Consider the following 18605-nt stretch of genomic DNA (forward strand, 5'->3'; position numbering starts at 1 on the left):
AGGAAACAAAATACAGCAGCACAGCTAAGCTGCATCAGGATTCAGGGGTGAGGATCAAATTTTAAATTTAGGGGCAACTTGCATCTGAGAACATAACAACAGTAAAAATATTTGGTTTTGCTCAAATTTATTTTCTAGTAAACTCTGAAGCTCTGTAATTTCATCTCTATATGCTTCCTTGCTGCCCAGAGTAGTACTCTGAAAGCACACCTCTGACACTGGCATTGTACAGTCATCTGCATAACCCCTGAAAAAAAGCCTGAAGTTAAAGATATTGGTCCTGGAGAGGAGTTCTTCATAAAGGATTCACAGACTTTAGTAGGTTTAGGTGAACAGTGCTGAAAACAGCTGATTTTCTGGACATGTACAAGAATGCCATGACTACCCTACTGGCCCAGATCAAAGGTTCTTCTAGTCCTGTATCTTGCTATTCTACGAGAAAAGCCTCCTCCAAGGCAGCCAGGTAAATGATGACACTGCTCACACAGCCTTCCAGCTTCCCTCCACCCATAAGCTCCGGAATCTTCCAAGCTGCAGGAAGTTTCTCTGAGCTCCCCTGAAAAGCCTGCCTCTGGAACGCAAGCACCACATAATCTGCATATGTACAGAAAACAGGAGTTTCCAGTAGAGCAGGATTTCATCACTCACAGAGAATTGTGCATCACATCCAGAATCAGTCTGATGATGCAGAAGTGCCAGATTCACTGTATTACTACAAGCAAAGACTGGTCATGGATTCATCCAAGACTAAAATGAAATCTTGCTACTTCAAGTGGTTTGCCAGAAGCCAAAAAAAAAAACAAAACAAAAACAAAACAAAAACAAACCAACCCAAACTTGAGAAATGTTCAAATTCAAAGATTTGAAATGTCCCAGTGATTAAACAGCACATGGGAAACACTTTTTGGATACACATGTATCTACATACATATGTACACACACCAGACTTACTGTAATGATCCTAGCTGTGTGCAGAACACATGGCACTTCAACAAAAAAAGCCTACCTTGTTTTTCAGTTTAAACCCAAATTCTGTCCTTCCATCTTTAGAGAAAGAGACTCCATCACTTTAAATATTCAGAAGTTAATTTTGTAGGAAACGTGGAATTTGATGCAGACTGTGGAATGAGAGTCTTAAAAATATTTTTGGAGAAATCCAGGAAAACCTCCCTCTGTAAGATTACTTAACAAATCACCAGTAAAGTTATGACTTACTCTCCCAAAGACACCGCAATTGCAGCAAGTATACTTGTGGTGAGGTGAAAATTTCCCCTGACTTTGGGGGCCAGACCAGCCCACTTGGAAGCAAATGAAGTTGTATTTACAAGCAAAACTACAATCTACAATGAAAATGTGAAACATGTACAAAAGATACAATATGTATAGATATTTACAATTTATAAACAGTACAAGAAGTCCCCTGGCCAAAAACCAGGGGAACTAATAGCTTTCCCTTCCCTGCTCCCTTTCTTACCCTCCTAGACACAAAGGGAAAAGAGAAAGAGCAGAGAATTGTTTTTTAGTACTTAGTCAAAGCAAAGAACGCAGCCAAGTCAGCAAAGCCAACCAGAAGCAAGTTAGTGTCTCCCAAAGCAAGGAAACTGAAAAGATAGTATATACACTCCCACGTTATTGACAGTGTGTCCAATGGGATTGTTTAGAACTTATCATTATTTTTCTTTTTACACCCAATAGTGATTTATTTACATTCTACCACTTTCTGTTCAAGATCTGTGGAAAATTTTAGAGGTATGGCCTAAAACTACCACAGTACTTCTATTTTACAAGGGAACTGCCAGAGAGAAAAATAGCTAGGGTATCAGAGTTGAAATTTCCATTAATCCCATTTTCTCTATGGCTAGGCAGCCAAAGTTTGGATTCATAATAGTCAGATTTCTGGCTCTATATCCTGCAAAGCAGTTAGTGGACTGGATGAACTCATTAGGTCATTCAGTTATCATCCATCAATCACTCCTCAGGTTTCATCCTCTGCCCAACAATAAAACAAATCCTCCTGCTGAATTCAGGGTCAGTTTTATCACACGTTTTGGCACACATGTGACCAGCGGTTCAGGGGCACAGAAACTACAAAGCACAGAAAGAAAAAATTCAGAGAAAAGGACAACAGCACCAACAAGATTGACAAAGAAACTGGTTTAAAGACATTATTCTTTAAACTGATCCCTCCCATCAGTTTTGAGATGAGCCACCATTTGGTAATATCTTCATGCTTGCTGCCTGCTCCTTTCAGAATTGTGTCCCCTATTGCAGGGACACAATATAGGATGTATCTCATTTTTTTAACAGTACCTTCAGAGCTTCTACTGGAGTCATGTATCAGTGTTCTTTGACATGCAGTTTTTTTCCCCACAGTCAGTGTAAACATTTCTGCCCCTTAGTGTTCTGCAGCTGAAATTCACTTCCCCCCCCCCCCCCCCCAGTAGAGACACCATCTGCATTCCTCAACCATGCAAGGCTGGGTTCCCTTGTGCTAAGAATTAAGTTGCATATTTTGGCAGCTCTTGAGTCTTTTCTGCTGTTATGTGTGGTCCCCACCTGCACCTTTCACAACCTTAAATATCGGCAGAACCAGGCTGTCCACACACAACATGAAATCAAATTATTTTTCTGAGATACTTTATAGAGAGGATTACAAATCTGCATGAGGCTCAACTTTACAGCAACGGCCAAGTGGCTAAAGCCAAACACGAAATGGTATCTTAGGTAAACCATCTAAAACCACATCACAAGAGAACACAAGCTGCAGACAGTCTATGCAGTCACCTCATCGCCCTTCTCAGTTATGAGCCAAAGACTCCAGTTTCCTAAAGGAAGCTGCATCCCAGCCTGTAATTTGCTAATCTGTCTGCTAACGAGACACTCTAGTTCAAGCCCTTCACTACTTTCACAACAGTCAGAGGTTACAAGGTGCTCCAGAGGTCACAATATCCATCTCACCCTCAGACCAAACAACACCCTCTAGTAATTTAATATGGACCAGCTTCATTTTCCACGAATTACTACGTTGCAAAATACAGATTAACTCTTCATACAATTACTTTGAAGCCACACATTTACCTAAGTAAAAGATTTGTCTTTGACTTGGCACAGAGTAAAAACAAGGCAGTTTTGCAGCATGAGGTGGAAAAAAAAGTTTGATGATGGTAAAGAACTATGATGATGATCGTTTTTCCATGCTAACTAAATATGCAGATTTCTCTGCAGAAGGAAATTTACTTAAAATGTGTAATTTTACCAGGGTAGCCATACTAATGTAATTCTCTGTGAGGCCAAATTTAGGATCCAATGGCTACATTTTATACTGCTGACCCAAAAATCTTTTAGTAACCAAGTTTTCTCTACCTCAGAAGTGTTGTTTAAGAAGGGAGACATAAACAGAAGAGTTGACTCTTCCCACAGTGTTTGTGCAGAGTCTCTTCTCTTGGAAGTCACAGACCAGTTATTTTGGTATCGAATACAAACATAACAGATACGGAGTCATTAAAAATTCCATTCAGTTCACATTCTGCACCTAGTGTTTACACCCACCAACAGCCATCACATGCAACAGAGACAGCTTTGAAATGCTGGTGTGCTATCTTCGTACCATTCAACAATCCTTTACCAAACATCTCACAGTTCAATCAACAAAACACAAAATGACAACCATCCTTATCCTTAAGCTTCATCTTGACATGATGAAGTATCCTACTGTGCATCACTGAAGGGACACTTTGTCATCCTTCTGTAGGATCTGTGAACAGCTACAATTTCTGATAACCAAATCACTTCTACATTATTTGCTTAAGCATCTTCCTGTATGTATGGGTATGTATGAGAGGGGTGTGCTTGTGCCTACATTTATGCACACACGTCTAGACTAGTTGACTGCTGTAGTGGCTTTTGCATAAGAACACACACTCACTACTCCACGGCTGGACTGTACCTGGGCACACCTTTTTTTCCCCAGAAAGACTACAGAGATTTTGACACAGCTGAGAGCGTGTGGTACTGCACTTACCCTGGGTGGGACAGTCTGCAGGGCTGTGATATAGTTCTCCAAAGCGATGCGGCGACGGTCATTCAGCATGGCTTCCACTCGTGCCATATGAGTCTCCACCAGTTGTTGCCTTTCATTCGCTGCTTCCTGTTCCAGTGATTCTACTTTCTCCTGAAAATGCTGAAAAAAGCATCCATCACAAACAAGAACAGTGAAGAAATCAGCAGAGACCAACAGACATGAACACCTCCATCTGCAAATCACCATTATTACTGTAGCTTGGCTCCCAGAAATTCTTAGTATTGAACGCAGCTTTTACTGGTTTAAGTGGGAACTGCTGACATCATGTATTGCTGGAACACATGGCTGTATTTTATTAGTCTAATAAAAAAATATTCCTGACTTGTTCAGTACAACCACCAGTGAATCCTTCATTCGACTCCTGAGACAGTGGTTCAGAATGGTACCTAAAGGAGCGTGGACTTTGGCATGTATATGCTCCATGTGTTGAACACGACTTCATGAACAAATCTACATGGGGAAAAAAAATATTAAATTCCAACCAGAATGGAGTCACTGTAATTTCTTGTAAACTGCCCCCCAGGAAGAAAAAATGAGCCAAAACACTCCAATAAAGGAAAAGACTGACAGAGTAAAATACAGAGAGAGCAAATCTGTGGGATTTCATGTGCAAAGCAATCTAGTTCTAAGCATTACCTTTTTATAATTTCGTATTGAAATAATTCCAGCACTACTGCATAATACTTGACTTAGCTACTGTGGGATTCAAGGGGTGTCTGGCTTGTCAGATTTTTTTGAACTGTTGTTTAAGTTTAGATGAAAGAACTTTTAGCTGAGGTTTTTTCCAGATAAAACTGATGGGGATTCCTTCCTCAAATCACATTTTCCATCTCTGCTTTGACCTCAGGTCCTGTAGTTTTTATTAGTTTATCACAGCCTAAAATTTGAAAGGGGCCCATGGTAACCAAGTTTTCAACTCTCACTGAAGGCAGATCTAAACTCAAGCAAAATGCCACCCCTCTATGCAGTCATATATGCAATGCCCTGTACTCCTGTTCCAGGGACTGACTGCAAAGTACAGAGACACCCAGCAACCACTAAAGACTGGAAACAAAAATAGCAAGAGTGGAGAATAGCATTAAAACCTCACAGAAATAAAGTTTTAAAATGATACCACACCCAGCACCCCTTATACTTGAACTGCAGCCCCAGCTGCTAAGGTTGTGGTTGTGTTTCACTTTACCTGGATAACAGCTTTCTTGTCAGCTTTTGGCAAGTTCTTTGCTTGGCGTTCTGCCTCTTCCCACTCTCTCATGACCTAACGAACAAAACAAGGAGAGTGACTTTCATATTTTCCTCTCATCTCAGGGCTTAGCAAGAGCCAAACACTGCAGCTCTGACATCACCTTTTTATATTCCCCTCCTCCTTTTATCTCTGTTAAAAAAGCAGTTGCATTTAACAAAGGTATGATCCTGTTATTAAATCAAAGACGGTACTGGTACTTTTATGTCTGAACATTGTGCCAAGCTCTCACAACTCCACTGGGAAGCAGCAGAACTGTTAATCAGCCCTCGAGTGAGTGAAGTGGAGGTCTCTATGGGTGAGCATGCCAACCCCTTTTCATCTTAGACAGAAAGCAAACCGCTTCTATCTATTGGATGTCCCTGGCCAAAACGAGTGAATTTCAACTCCTTTGAGGTGACACTTCCTTTGGTACCACAAAAATTTTTAGATTTATTTGGACTACATCACTGGTCTTTGAGTAGGGCAGATCAAGAATTGCATGCAATTTGTGCTAGTCTCTCCAGAAACAGGTATCCAATACTTCAAGAATTGAATCACAGAATTCTTTCATTTGGAAAAAGACCTTTAAGATCATCAAGTCCAACCATCAACTAACTCTACCAAGTCTGGTGCTAAACCATGTCCCTTAATATCACACATATGCATCTTTCAAACACCTCCAGGGACGGTGATTCAACCACCTCCCTGGGGATCCTGTTTCATATTTGATAAACTATTCCAATATTTGATTAAATATACAGAATATACCTCAAGCACTATGTTGACAGAAAAATTATGCAGGAGAGCTTTCAATACTATTCCTTCCAGCAATGTGAAAAGCCTCCTCCTATAACACAGGGTAGTATTTCCCTAGTCGGGGAATGAGTTAATTTGCTGTCCAGGACATTGGAACCTTCTCATGATCTTATTTAGGGCCTTTCCTCATTTCAAACCTCTCCTCAGATAGCACAGTTTGTGCAGGAACAGTTGCTCTCACAAATAAGTGATTTGTTTATTTGCAGGATTAGCACAATGTCAGAAGACAGAAAGAAGAAACTGAAAATGTGCATTTCCCTCCCCCTTCTCACTAAACCCCCCCACTTTCATACCATTTCACAGAAACAGTCAAACATACCCTTTCTAAAGCATATTCTAAAATGGCTCCACATGCACAACTGAAATTTTACCAAGACTAATACTAAAGGCAGGACAAACGAGGTTTGCTGTGTCTCATGTTTGCAAACTGAAAGTCCACCACTCTGCTCCTATTTCAGGCTCCCCAGTTTTCCCACATAATGGACATTGCTAATCAAGCTCCTTGATGGACAGAGCAGGGAGCATTGGTGGTACACCTCAGGGTATCTGGTTGAGTCTGTGCTTTTGAAAAAAAAAAAAAACACACCACAAAACCTGGGCTCAAAGGAGATGTTCACAGGGCTTGGTCCTTGAAACCTTAATTCCCTCAGTCCTACATAGGGTTGTAGACCCTAATGATTAACCATCATACAGACACCTGCACTCAAGACTGAATAAACGTATAGGATTTTTTGGTCAAGTTTTCATCTTCCCTTAACCCAAAGCCTGGGAGTGTATTTCAAGGCAGCAAATAATTCAATTGTAGTAAAAACAGATGAACTATCAGTGAACTTACTTATCTGTAAGAGATTCTGGCCTCACGAACAGTCAGGAGAGTTATGGGAATATTTGGGGAAGCTAATGTGATGTTGAAAGCTTTAAAGTAGGAAACTGTTTTGTCTGCTTCTGGGTTTCACTGCAGGGGGACATGGTTAGACAGCAGTTTTAAGCACAAAAACATGAAGTCAAGAACTTGGAAATCACAGTTTTAACTCCGCTCTTTTAATGGGAACTGTAAGCTGAAAAGACGTCCCAAGAATAGGTACTACAGCCTACATAAGCTGATAGCCTGAAAGTACCTCTTCAATTTACATTATCTTCCCACTAGACAAACATGCATTGATGTGCAAATTGTAGCTAAGCACTAGGGAGGTAAGGAACCCAAATTTTACAAAGAGACATGAAAATTCATTTACAAGGGGTTGTAGGAAGCAAATGACGACAAAGAATATGATGCACAGCACACAGAAGTTACAGGCTGCCTCACCAGCAGTTACTCTTCCAGTACTTTAGCAAGGAAGATTTTACTACTCCTCTGACAGAGCAGAACTAGAAGATACGAACTGACACCACAATTTAAAGCACCACGATGTGCTACAGAAATAATTTAATTATGCTCAGAGTGCTGCTCTGCATTAAGTGTACATTAGGTATTCATCCCTTCATTGTATGCTTAGGACATACGACTGTGGTGCACCCAAAAAAACCTTCATTCACGTATAAAGGCAACACATTCCCAGAGACCTGAAATGTCTCTGGTGCAGGATGTTAACATTACAGAAGACCCAGAAATTATGGCATTAATTCATGTTATAAACTGCAATGACATGCTCAAGCTTGAGCATTGGCAGATTAGCGACTTTGTTTTTCTTCTCCCCCCTTTCCTTTCGTGTCTTCAAATCACATCTCTGACATCTGCTCAATATTCTTTTTCACTCTGAATGAACAACCAATGAGTTTTCAGAACAACAGTTTCCTTGCAATCTTTGGTCCCCAAACTAACCCTCTGCTAATTCATATGATGAAAACAAGTATTGTAGGTAATGTGGTAAGGAGCCATTTGGCTGGACCAGGTCTCACTGCCTGTTTTATTTTTCTAAACCTTTTAAGGCATTGAAAGCAGGGTGATGAACCGGCAGCCTACACAGCTAGCGGGGAGGAATGTAAATTACAGACTTCGGAGTTCAACTTTGTTGCACCCACAGTGTGCCTTGTGAAATAAACAGAATGAGATGACTGTCTGCAGAACAATATTCAGTATAAAGATTGCATTCTGAGTACAATTGCAATTTTTTGCAATTGAGAAGACTTCAATGGTTGAAAGCATCTCTGTGTGTATGCTAACTGAAGATATAGCTGCCCTACAGCTATTTATGGGAAGTCACCACCACCCAAAGAAAACTGCTCTACTGAAGGTCATTGCTTTTGAAAATTACAAGTCCACAGCACTCTGTAGGAAACTAAAGAGCAAGAGGGGGAAAACAAACTGCCAAAATATGCCTGTGCTGAAAAAGGCCAGATTTGGCCTCTGTGCACTTATAAACCTGTTCTCCTTCACTGACAGCACAAACCTATCCAAGCCACAAAGATTTATGGCACTTCAAGGCTGGGTGGCTTTGCACATGAAAACTGACAACTTCTGGTTGAGATGTAAGAAAAAAGCCATTTCAAAACCACACTTTTTCAGAACTCAAGACTGTAGTGCCTGGCAGACTCTTTGAAATAGGGCTGTAGGGGACAGCAAGAGGGTAAGGGAGGTACAGAAACTGTCACTCATTATTAAGAGAAATACAAAGTACGAAAATCTCATTATATTGAAAACAGCAGAATTTACTCTCATATTTTACACTAAGGCACAGAACCTCTTCAAAGAGCCCTAAATGCAACTCAGGGGGATTATCCTAAGCTGACAATTTTAAGGAAGGAAAGAGCTCTCTCACACAAAACAACAGAGATGGCGCTATCTAGGGTCTACTACTAATATACTATTAGTATATATCTACTATCTTTTCTGAGGCCATGGAACGCAGGATTGAGCGCACCCTCAGCAAGGCTGTGGATGACACCAAGCTGAGTGATGTGGTTGATACTCTAGAGGAAAGGGATGCCATCCAGAGGGACCTTAACAGGATTTGGAGATGGGCCTGAGGAAAACTCGTGAAGTTCAACAAGACCAAGTGTGCAAAGTGCTGCACATGGGTCAGGGCAATCGCAAACATCATACAGACTGGGCAATGAGTGGATTGAGAGCAGTCCTGTGAAGGACCTGGGAGTGTTGGAGGATGAAAAACTGAGTGAAAGTCAGCAATGTGAGCTTAGAGCCCAGAAAGCAAATCACATCCTGGACTGTGGCTAGCAGACTAAAGGAGGTGATTCTACCCCTCTTCTTCACTCTCATGAGATCCCACCTGGAGTACTGTGTCCAGCTCTGGGGCCCCCGCTGTAGGAAAGACACAGACCTACTTGAGCTGGTCCAGAGGAGGGCCATAAAGCTAGTGCTCCAGTCAGAGGGCTTGGAAGATCTCCTGTATAGTGACAGGTTTAAAGAGCTGAGGTTGTTCAGATTGAAAAAGATTTTTCAGGAAGACCTTATGGGATTTTAAATGGGGCTTACACAAAAGATGAAGAGGGACATTTTATCAGGAGGTGTACATATATGACAAGGGATAGCCCTTTTAAAACAAAAGAGGGTAGATTTAGATCAGATGATAGAAAGAAATTTTTTACAGTGAGGGTGGTAAGAAACTGGAGCAGGCTTATCAGAGGAGATGCAGATTCTTCCCCCCTGGAAGTCTACAAGATCAGGTTGGATGGGGCTTTGAGTAACCTGGTCTAGTGGAAGGGGAAGGTGTCCCTGCCCATGCCAGTGGCATTGAAACTAGATGATGTTTACAGTCCCACAAGCGCTAAAAATCACCTGAAGACATTTCCAGGATCTTGGCACTAGTGGCATACACTAATTTAATGAATAAATAAATAAAAAGATCTTCAACATAATGCCAGCTCTGTTCAGACTGATTCAGGACTGGAGTATTTTCAGATACTTGCTTTGGACATTAACTTCCAAGAAGTAAGAGAGGAGACGAGGTATCATTAAATTCCTACTGTAAGTACTGCCCATGCTATGACTGCTAAAATATTGTGAACAGCCAGAAGAAGAGTAAATTTAAGACCCAAGGATGTCACAAGATGTTTGAGAAAAGTGTATAAATATAATGCTTCCTTGAGTAAGGCTCAGTATCTGTTTCTACCAGGCTGTTTAACAGCAGATATTTAAGGGAGGGAGCCATACAGGAGTTAACAAACTGGAAACAAGAGGAGAAAGATGAGAATTGTACCAAAACAGGAAACAAGAACCATGGCATCCTTCAATCAGTTAGCCTAACCTCTCCCCATTGTACATCAGAGAACAGCAAACAAATAAAGGCCACACATGCAGCACTGAATACCTGTCCTGTTTGTGTGGGAACGTAGCTTTGCTGTTACTTGAATTACATCAATATTTTGGGGGAAAAGCTTAAAATTGTATGCTGCCTAGGAAATTTCATAAGCCTTGCTGCTCCAGGTGTGTGCAAGACATAAAGGCAGTTATAACAGCGTTAACCTCCCTGTTTCTCCCTCACTTCTGTGTTGGGGGAAAGTAACACACCAAAAATCTGGGTTGAGATAAAAAGAGTTGAGGTAAAAAGTTTTACTGAGGGAAAAAAAAATAATAATGATGCTACAAATCCACAATTACCTTGGCTTAGCCTATTTGCAGAAAAAGTGCGGTGAAATGCAGAAAAATGCCCCAGCAGAAAACGGAGAGCTACCCAGCTCCCACTTATCTTGCTGCCATTCCTATGGGAAAAGAGCCAACACCCAAGAAACCCAGAACCCAAAAGCAGCAGCCAGAACAGGAAGCCTGCCATGTTACAATCCGAGCTTCCAAGTTCTGTAATGCCTTGCTCCAGCCAGCACTTGCATTTTGAAGCTAGCATGACAGCAGCACGGGATTGAGTATCAGCAGCAGATCCAGCTTAACCCATGCCAGCAGTCTAAATGGATGGACACTTAGGAGTTGAAGGGATTAAAAGTCTGAAAGAGAGGTACATCAAGTCATTGTACTAAAGAGCACAGACTCCCCTAATAAGAGAGGCATTTAAGAACCGTGAACTACGAAGTCACACAAACATAGATACAAGCTGGGTGTCTGCCTGTGTGAGTATCTCTACACAACAGAAAAAGAAACCAGTTGTCAGAATTTCATAATGAACTAAGGGAAATATCAGAAAAGTACAGAATACCTGCATTTGCCCTGATTAGATGTTTTGAATAAAATACTTATTTCCATTTAATTTTTTTAAAATGATAAATTGCGTTACTTCTTCGATGATTACATTTTAGGTGAACCAGAATGCATATGAAGTTTTTTATTAGTTAATTTGCTGTTGCAAAATCAAGTGTGCATCAATCAAATACTGGTTTAAAACTAGTTGCTTTATTAAATAAAAATTATCTGCTTTTTTGTGAACAAACCAATTTATGTATGCTGTTAACCAAGACTAGAGAACAATCTTAACAATTTTCCTGAACCAGCTGGGTTTTTCTACTTCTCCATAAGATCTTTAATTTTTTAAACATTTGAAATGTTAACTAGGAAAGGATAGCTCAATGTTGTACAAAACATTACTCACAGAAAGGAAAATGAATTTTTAAAATCTTAAGTTAGCTCTCTTCTTCAAAGCTCTGAAGGGGGTCTGTATATTTCAAGACATATGTACTTTAAAGATGTGATTTCATAATTACCTTAAGCAAATTAAAAAGACCAAAGATATTTCTTTCTTTCTGTACCTATCATGCTGCTGTTTTAGCTTGCTGAACGGGCCAGAATTGGTTATTTTATTTATTTTTGGAGAAATGACATTGCAGTGAGATGAGGGAGCTGACCTGCCTCACCCTGTCGCTGTATGCTCATTAGTGCTGACAGGAAGGATGGCTGGGGATGTGCTAACAAGGGCAGAGCATGCAGCAGCAACAGCATGATCTTCAGTCAAACCCTTGAACCACAGGCTTTATGAGGCTGTCCAGATGTGCATGGTAAAATGTGCAACACATTTACCCAGAATTTTTCTGATGGTGTGATCTGGTGCCGTTAATTTTGCTGACCTCAAGAAAATAATTGTGTGTGATGTTTTTTGGGTGCTTGTGCATTTGATTAGCTCTTATCTACAAACTATCACCTTTATAGAAAATATACACAGTTCACCTGAATGTTGCTTCTAATAGTCAGTCTGAGATTTTGGAGACAAACTTGAAACCACATGGAGAATATTTCCAGGGAACAGTCCTTTACTTTCAGGACATCTACTCCTACAGTGTTTTTTTTTAAAAAAGGCTTTTTCAAGAGGAGGCAATTAGAGAGTGATGTCTACATTCCCATCATCCCTCTGTGTGCCTAACTGGGGCAGAACCCCTCTCCTTCACCAGACAGACTGCATGCCTTTGTTTTCTCCTGATTCCCAATCCATTCTTCCCAAACAGTACTACAAGCACAGAAGTTTATTATGAAGACTGGGATGAGTTGCTCCCTAGACAGGGGCATAAACACATAGGTGCCTCACAAACTGCTGCTCACCACCTCTTGATGCACCCCAGGCCTCAAGAGGGAAGCCAGTACCTCAAGCCAGCTCTGAGCGAAGTGCTGCACACCCAAACTCAGCAACACTGGCACCTTAGCCACTGGTTGTTTTAATTAAGATGTTAATCTTCCAGAGGAAAGGAAAGGATAACACTTTTAAAAAGCGTTAAATTGGCACTACTTTATTTGAGGAGGAAACAGTTTGTGGTGCACCAAATGCTTCCCAAGTAGAGGCAGACAAGCACGTATCTTCCTAAGTGTGATATTCACGGCATGTGATTTGTACCAATCAGTTGATTGTTTCAGGAAAGATGCTCTGCCCTATTTACTAGAGAAGTGCCAGGCACAGCTACAGTGCCAGTAGATGGGGAGTTGCTCAGACAGCTTAATTTCAGGCCTACTCAAGCATTTTAGCACAGAGCTAAAGGTTAATGCGTCAGCAATAAACAGAAGTACTGAAAATGCAACAGGGGAACAAGGTTACAATGAAACATTAAACAGCTCTACAGATATATGCAGCGCATCTGAATTATACTACACTCGATTTTGGGCTTGTTGCATCTTCAAAACGTAGGCATCACAAGCTGTCCTTTAAACTTCTTGTCTTTCTTCTTTTTGTTATTAGAACAGATCTGTGATGATTTTTTATTGGCATTCTTATAAACCCTATTTCAGAGAGCGGGTAGCTCATCTTTTAGTGTTCAGTAGGATTAAAACCAGTGTATAACTAGTTGAAGTCAGTTGAGGGGAAAAAAAGGACTGATTCAGCTGGATTTTGGTTCAGTTCAAGAGCACTAATGTCCTCCCATTTTCTTCAGCTTCACATGCATTTCCTGTTACCTCAAGGCTCAAGACCATCAGAAGAACATATGCAAGCTTACATTAGCCCAGGGCACAGCCATGTTTGCCTACACATGGAGAACAAAACTAATCACAAGCAATCTCCCTCAGCTACTACAAAGAACGACTAATACAGTGGTCAAGTTCTTTACATAAAAATAAGAACCAACTAAATATTCTTCCACAAAAACAAAAGACTTTTAACAGACTGTTTCCTCTCCTTTTTTTACCAGCAAAACTAACTGCAATGACTTATAGTTTCAGCTATGACCCCTTCATAAATCTACATCCTACCATTTGAATTCTTAGACAAGAATCAGTGAATGGTGTATTTACAAAATTAGAAATAGACAGGGCAACTGGCTGAAGCCTCAGGAAATAAGAAAATGAGAGACTCCAAGTACCTTATTACTTGACAGACAAAACTCCATCCCTTATTTAGAAATAAAGAAATCTCGTCTTACCTGAGACATCCTTTCACGATGCTTAGCCTCAAGTCTCTCCTTGGCTTTCTGGAAATGGGCATGTTCATTTTCATCTCCAGGTGTCTCCAAGTATTTGTCAACAGCATCAGGAGTGCTAGCAGCTGTGGTAGGGACTGAGGCAAAATTTGGGGGCAGGGAAGAGAGTGGGGCAAGAAAAGCAGGATTTCTAGTTTAGTATGGGTAAAATTTAGTTGGACCAAGCAAGAAATATCTGTTCTAATTTCTATCAGAATAAAAGATACTCATTTAACCTCAGAAGATGGTATAAAAATGTGGTTTAGGCATACATCTGAGTCATAGAGAAAATGCATATAAATATATAAAGATTTCCCATCTATCCCATTTTCTAATCCAGGAGAAACTCTTCAGTGTGAAAAAAAGTAATGTTATTGACACAGGTTAGAAACTGCTGCCAAAGGAAAAAAATCCAAATTAGCATTTATGTTAAACTATTAAAACAAACAAACAAAAGAACAAGAAAAAACCCGAACTCAGAAGTACATCATTAGTCCCAATGAAACACATCCTCAAATTATAACAAAAACTTTAACCTAAAGCTAAACTTACACATCTAAGATAAAATTGGATGGTAAGTCCAAAAGCAAAACAAATTAAAAAAAACCCAGCATTAACACAAAGCCTTTGGCTGCATTTGAGATGCTTCTACATGCTCCCTACAACAGGCATGAGTAGCTTTGGCTGCTGTTAGTATAAATTTCAGAATGAATTATTTAAGTTATTCACTGGACAAAAGGAAAGACCTTGCTTATCTCAAAACAAGATTCTACAAGGAAGCAAACAAAAATAAAAAAAAAATCCAACTAAGATGTCATAGGCAATGCAAATTGTTACTCCTCCTAAATTTTTTAAATGTTTCATAAATATTTAATTACAAGTTTACATTTTGTAATCTTGCAAACCTTGTTACTGCAGCATTGTAACAAACAGACAGGAACAAATAAGCTTCCTTACAAGCCACAAGAATTATGAAAATAAAATGCAACTTTTAATATTTTCAGCAGCTACTCTTCCAACTTCAGACTATTTAGTCTCTAATACTGTTATAAATGCATATAAATTTTCTTTCTTTTTCAGCTCCTAAGAACCCATCTTTAATGACAATGTGGTTTGAGCTGAGGTGCAACAGTGCCTGCTGGGAAGACTACAGTCAGTGTAAGCAAATTTCAAAAACAAACAATCTGAAGCTTGGACCGACTGAAAGCATTTCTGTCATGCTCAGAAATGTTTCTAAATATCTTTGCCTTTTAATCTCTCAAGCACAGAATTAATTTAATCTTCATCTTTCCTGAAGCTGCAGTTACGTATAGTACATTTTAATTCCATTTAGAAAATGAAAAGAAAATTGTATTTCAAAGCAGGAAAAAATTTAAGCATGTCAGACCATGCAAAGACCATCCCTGCCAGGCTTCTGTTTCCTGACAGGGGTTCACCAAACACCACTGGGCAAGACCAGTGAATATGCTCTACAACATTTAGCAAACCTTGCTGGATTTTCCTTACACGACTCTAATGTTACTGATTTTTCCCTAAATTTCCATGAGATTTAACATTCACAATATGTTGTGGCAATGAGATCCATGGTTTAATCAGGCTTGGTGTGGAAAGGATTCCTCTTCCTGCTTCTGCAGGACATAGCAAGGAGGGCCAAACGAGACACAGCACTGGAAGGTCAAATGAGAGAGCACTCTAGTGCAATCTCCATCCTTCTCCATCTTTTATAGTTTAAATTTTTTTTTAACTTACCTGTGTATAAATGTGAGTGGAAAGAAGTGACAATCTATGTAACTGTCCAATAAACTATGCAAACTTAACCTTTAATTTACTGAACAGGAGAAAAGGTCACCAGCGTTTGCATTGAGACCATTTAAGCCAGCTGTACATTCAAAGTCTGAATTCCAAAAGCTCCTTTCTCACAGGGGTGGCCTTTAATGCCTAGATTTTTCAGATGATAAGGTTGCTTCCCACCAGGATGCTTGCTGGTGTGTTTCTGAACAGGTGAGAGTAGCAGGTGCTGAGAACTGGAAAACCTGATTTTAATGCCTGGTGCTAAGGACCCAGCCCACTCCAGAAGCTGTGCAAAACCAAATCAAACACTATGCATTAAACACCACAGACCCGGAATACCTAAGACAGCCAGGCTGTGCCTGGGAGCATGACAAAGGATGTGGGAAGTACATTGATACCTGAATACAACCTGCTTTCTCAAGCTAATACTGTAGAGGGTAATGCTAACAAAGAGCAATACCGCTCAGGAGAAAGCTACTATCCCTGAACCTGAGCAAAAGGGCAAAGGTTGGTGTAATGTCACATGTGCCTCCTCACTACGCATTCCTGAAAAGGAAAGAGGGCTTCGAAATGGGCATGTGGACTGATGGGAACTTGGAGGATTTGTTTCAAGGTAAGAAGGTCAATCAATTACACTCGTCGACCAGGAAGTGGGCTAGTAACTTGATTTAGAAAATCTATACTGAGCAAAGATTCCTGACGACAGCTTTATCAGAAAGAAGCAACTGAGATCTGATGGTCAGAAACCAAAGGTAGGCAGAAATAAGGCTGGAAATACAGACAAAAGTGAGCCACGTGCTTTCAGTAGTAAGTACAAATAAATATGTCAGTCATGCAAAGGTCTGATGCAAAGATACACTGATTACCCCCAAAGCAGCCTGGAAAACATCTTGCTTCAACATCTTCTGAAACCTGGCCAGTGAACAGATGCAAAAGCAAGAGGTGAAATGGGTGTCTTCTCCCTCCCTGCCCGCTGCTGGCAATGGTCCATGCCCAACACGCATCAGAGCAGGCCAAGCTTGAGTAAAGTCAGCCTCAAGGACTCAGGCTGCATACTGCTCCTGAAATGTTTATGTGGTCACTGGCGGCTGCAGAGACCAAGCAACCTACCAACACTAACCACATCTCAGTCTGCAAACAGAGACACTGTTTAAACTCTTAGAAACTAGGGAAAATATTCATTGAAAAGGAGTTCAGTGCATACATTTAGGAAAATACTAACAGGTGAGATGAAATGGTCATACCCATTTTTGTTTTCTAACTGCAATTCAGAGGTGATCATTTTATGAGTGGTTACCTATTACTGTCTTTTTTTTTTTTTTGGACAAAAAACCCCCCAACTAATCTGCTTAAAAACAAATGACTCTTCAAGGTTTTCCTCCCTCTGTTTACAAATCCTGCAAATGATTATATGGCAACTTATCCACCTGGTATTCAAAAAACCCCATAATTATCAATGGCATGTTAAAAAAAACCCTTGTCATTACAACATAAGGATAAGTAATAGTCTACTCTTCCCAGGAAAAAAAGTTAGAAAAATACCTCCCTTCTGCATAAAGCAGAAACATTTTAAAATACCTTCACTGCTGTTCACACAAAACCAATCCTAACTTTAATATAATTGGGGACTTCGTTTCTAGAGCTGTATTGAATGTTTTTTTCATGGTAAATTTGGAAGGTTTGGTCAGACATTAGTTACAGGTAGGGATTCCTTAAAAAACTGCAGGTAGATCTCGTTTTTAAGCCACATCTAGGACCTTTTATTTTCTATGCATTGCTTGTTTAACTCATTCTACTACTGCATGAAGACTGATCAAAAAGTGCGTGCAGACAGGTGTGAAAGAAATTCTGTATCAGATGACATTTTATTCACACTTGCACTCATTTTACCTGTTAATTCCTAAATACCTTTATACCTTTTTTTTTTCTTTTTAGATTTCTATTAGACTTTAAAATCCCAACCTTTCTGGAGACACAGTTTTAATAATACAGCTAAATTATGCTCACTGTATTTTGCTATTTAACAAGAATTCTTATGGATCAGGGAGCCATGAAATAAAGAAATGGAAGAAAAATGCCATAATATGCTCCCAGATCCTGTTTTATATTTCACATAAGAACAAGTAACCCATATCAGCCTCTGCAGTGAAAGAATAAACAGTTGCTCACCAATAAAGCAAAAGAATCAGTAGATGCCTCTTTTCCTGAATGACATAAGCTGTTTCAAACAAGATGGGATACCATTTGAAATTAGAGCATTAGCCAGCTACAATGTAGCATTCAGTGAATGCATTCACTACCTCTGAATTCCATATATGCAACTGCTTCATTAATGAAGGATTAAGATCAAAGCTTTCAGTTGTTGACTATGATCACAACTAATTATAGCACTTCTGACAATCACAAGTGCATATGGAATATCTTCAGTGAGAAGGGTTTCTATAATTGTTACTGCTACCTTCTGAAATGAGATATTTTCACAAGATGGCAGCCTCATTCTTTTCTGAGTAAGTTGCTCCACTTACAGCAGGGTGGCAAAATCAATTAACAGAATGTAAACTACAGGGAAGAAAATAAAGATTACCTTTTTATTAAAGAACAGACAAAATATTGTCTGAATGATACAGTACAAATTAAGTCTGGGCAAGATTTGTCAAATTAACATCATTTTAAATACAGGGAAAAGGATATACCAGGATGAGTTTCTACATAAGGAGTTCAAGTTCAATAATATTAATATAATCTAATTTAGAGAAAATTTTGTGCTGAATTTGTTTGTTTTCTAGTAGAGATCTATGTTGGAGCAAAAAAATCAGCAAGTGTATTTACATACTATACATAATATACTGCATTAGACAACTACCTCATTCTTAGCACTGTAATCTAGAGAACCAGCAGGTGAAGTGCCATTCC

At 39.7% G+C, this 18605-nt stretch overlaps 1 protein-coding gene across 7 annotated transcripts in view; it reads right to left on the reverse strand.

The window, feature by feature from the left end:
• The window catches only part of APP (amyloid beta precursor protein), a 226603-nt gene that overhangs the window by 60071 nt on the left and 147927 nt on the right, over nt 1-18605 (reverse strand). For 5 of the 7 annotated variants that reach the window (XM_054399752.1, XM_054399773.1, XM_054399759.1 and 2 more), the window contains 3 exons: nt 13866-13999; nt 5265-5339; nt 4022-4180 (listed from right to left, as the gene is read on the reverse strand). In XM_054399752.1, coding sequence (XP_054255727.1) covers nt 4022-4180; nt 5265-5339; nt 13866-13999 — 368 coding nt within the window. Of the gene's footprint in view, nt 1-4021; nt 4181-5264; nt 5340-13865; nt 14053-18605 lie in introns of all 7 variants that reach the window. The other 2 variants (XM_054399766.1, XM_054399744.1) reach the window with 1 other exon arrangement.

This window comes from Indicator indicator, chromosome 1, assembly GCF_027791375.1.
Source record: "Indicator indicator isolate 239-I01 chromosome 1, UM_Iind_1.1, whole genome shotgun sequence".
Lineage (NCBI taxonomy): Eukaryota > Metazoa > Chordata > Aves > Piciformes > Indicatoridae > Indicator > Indicator indicator.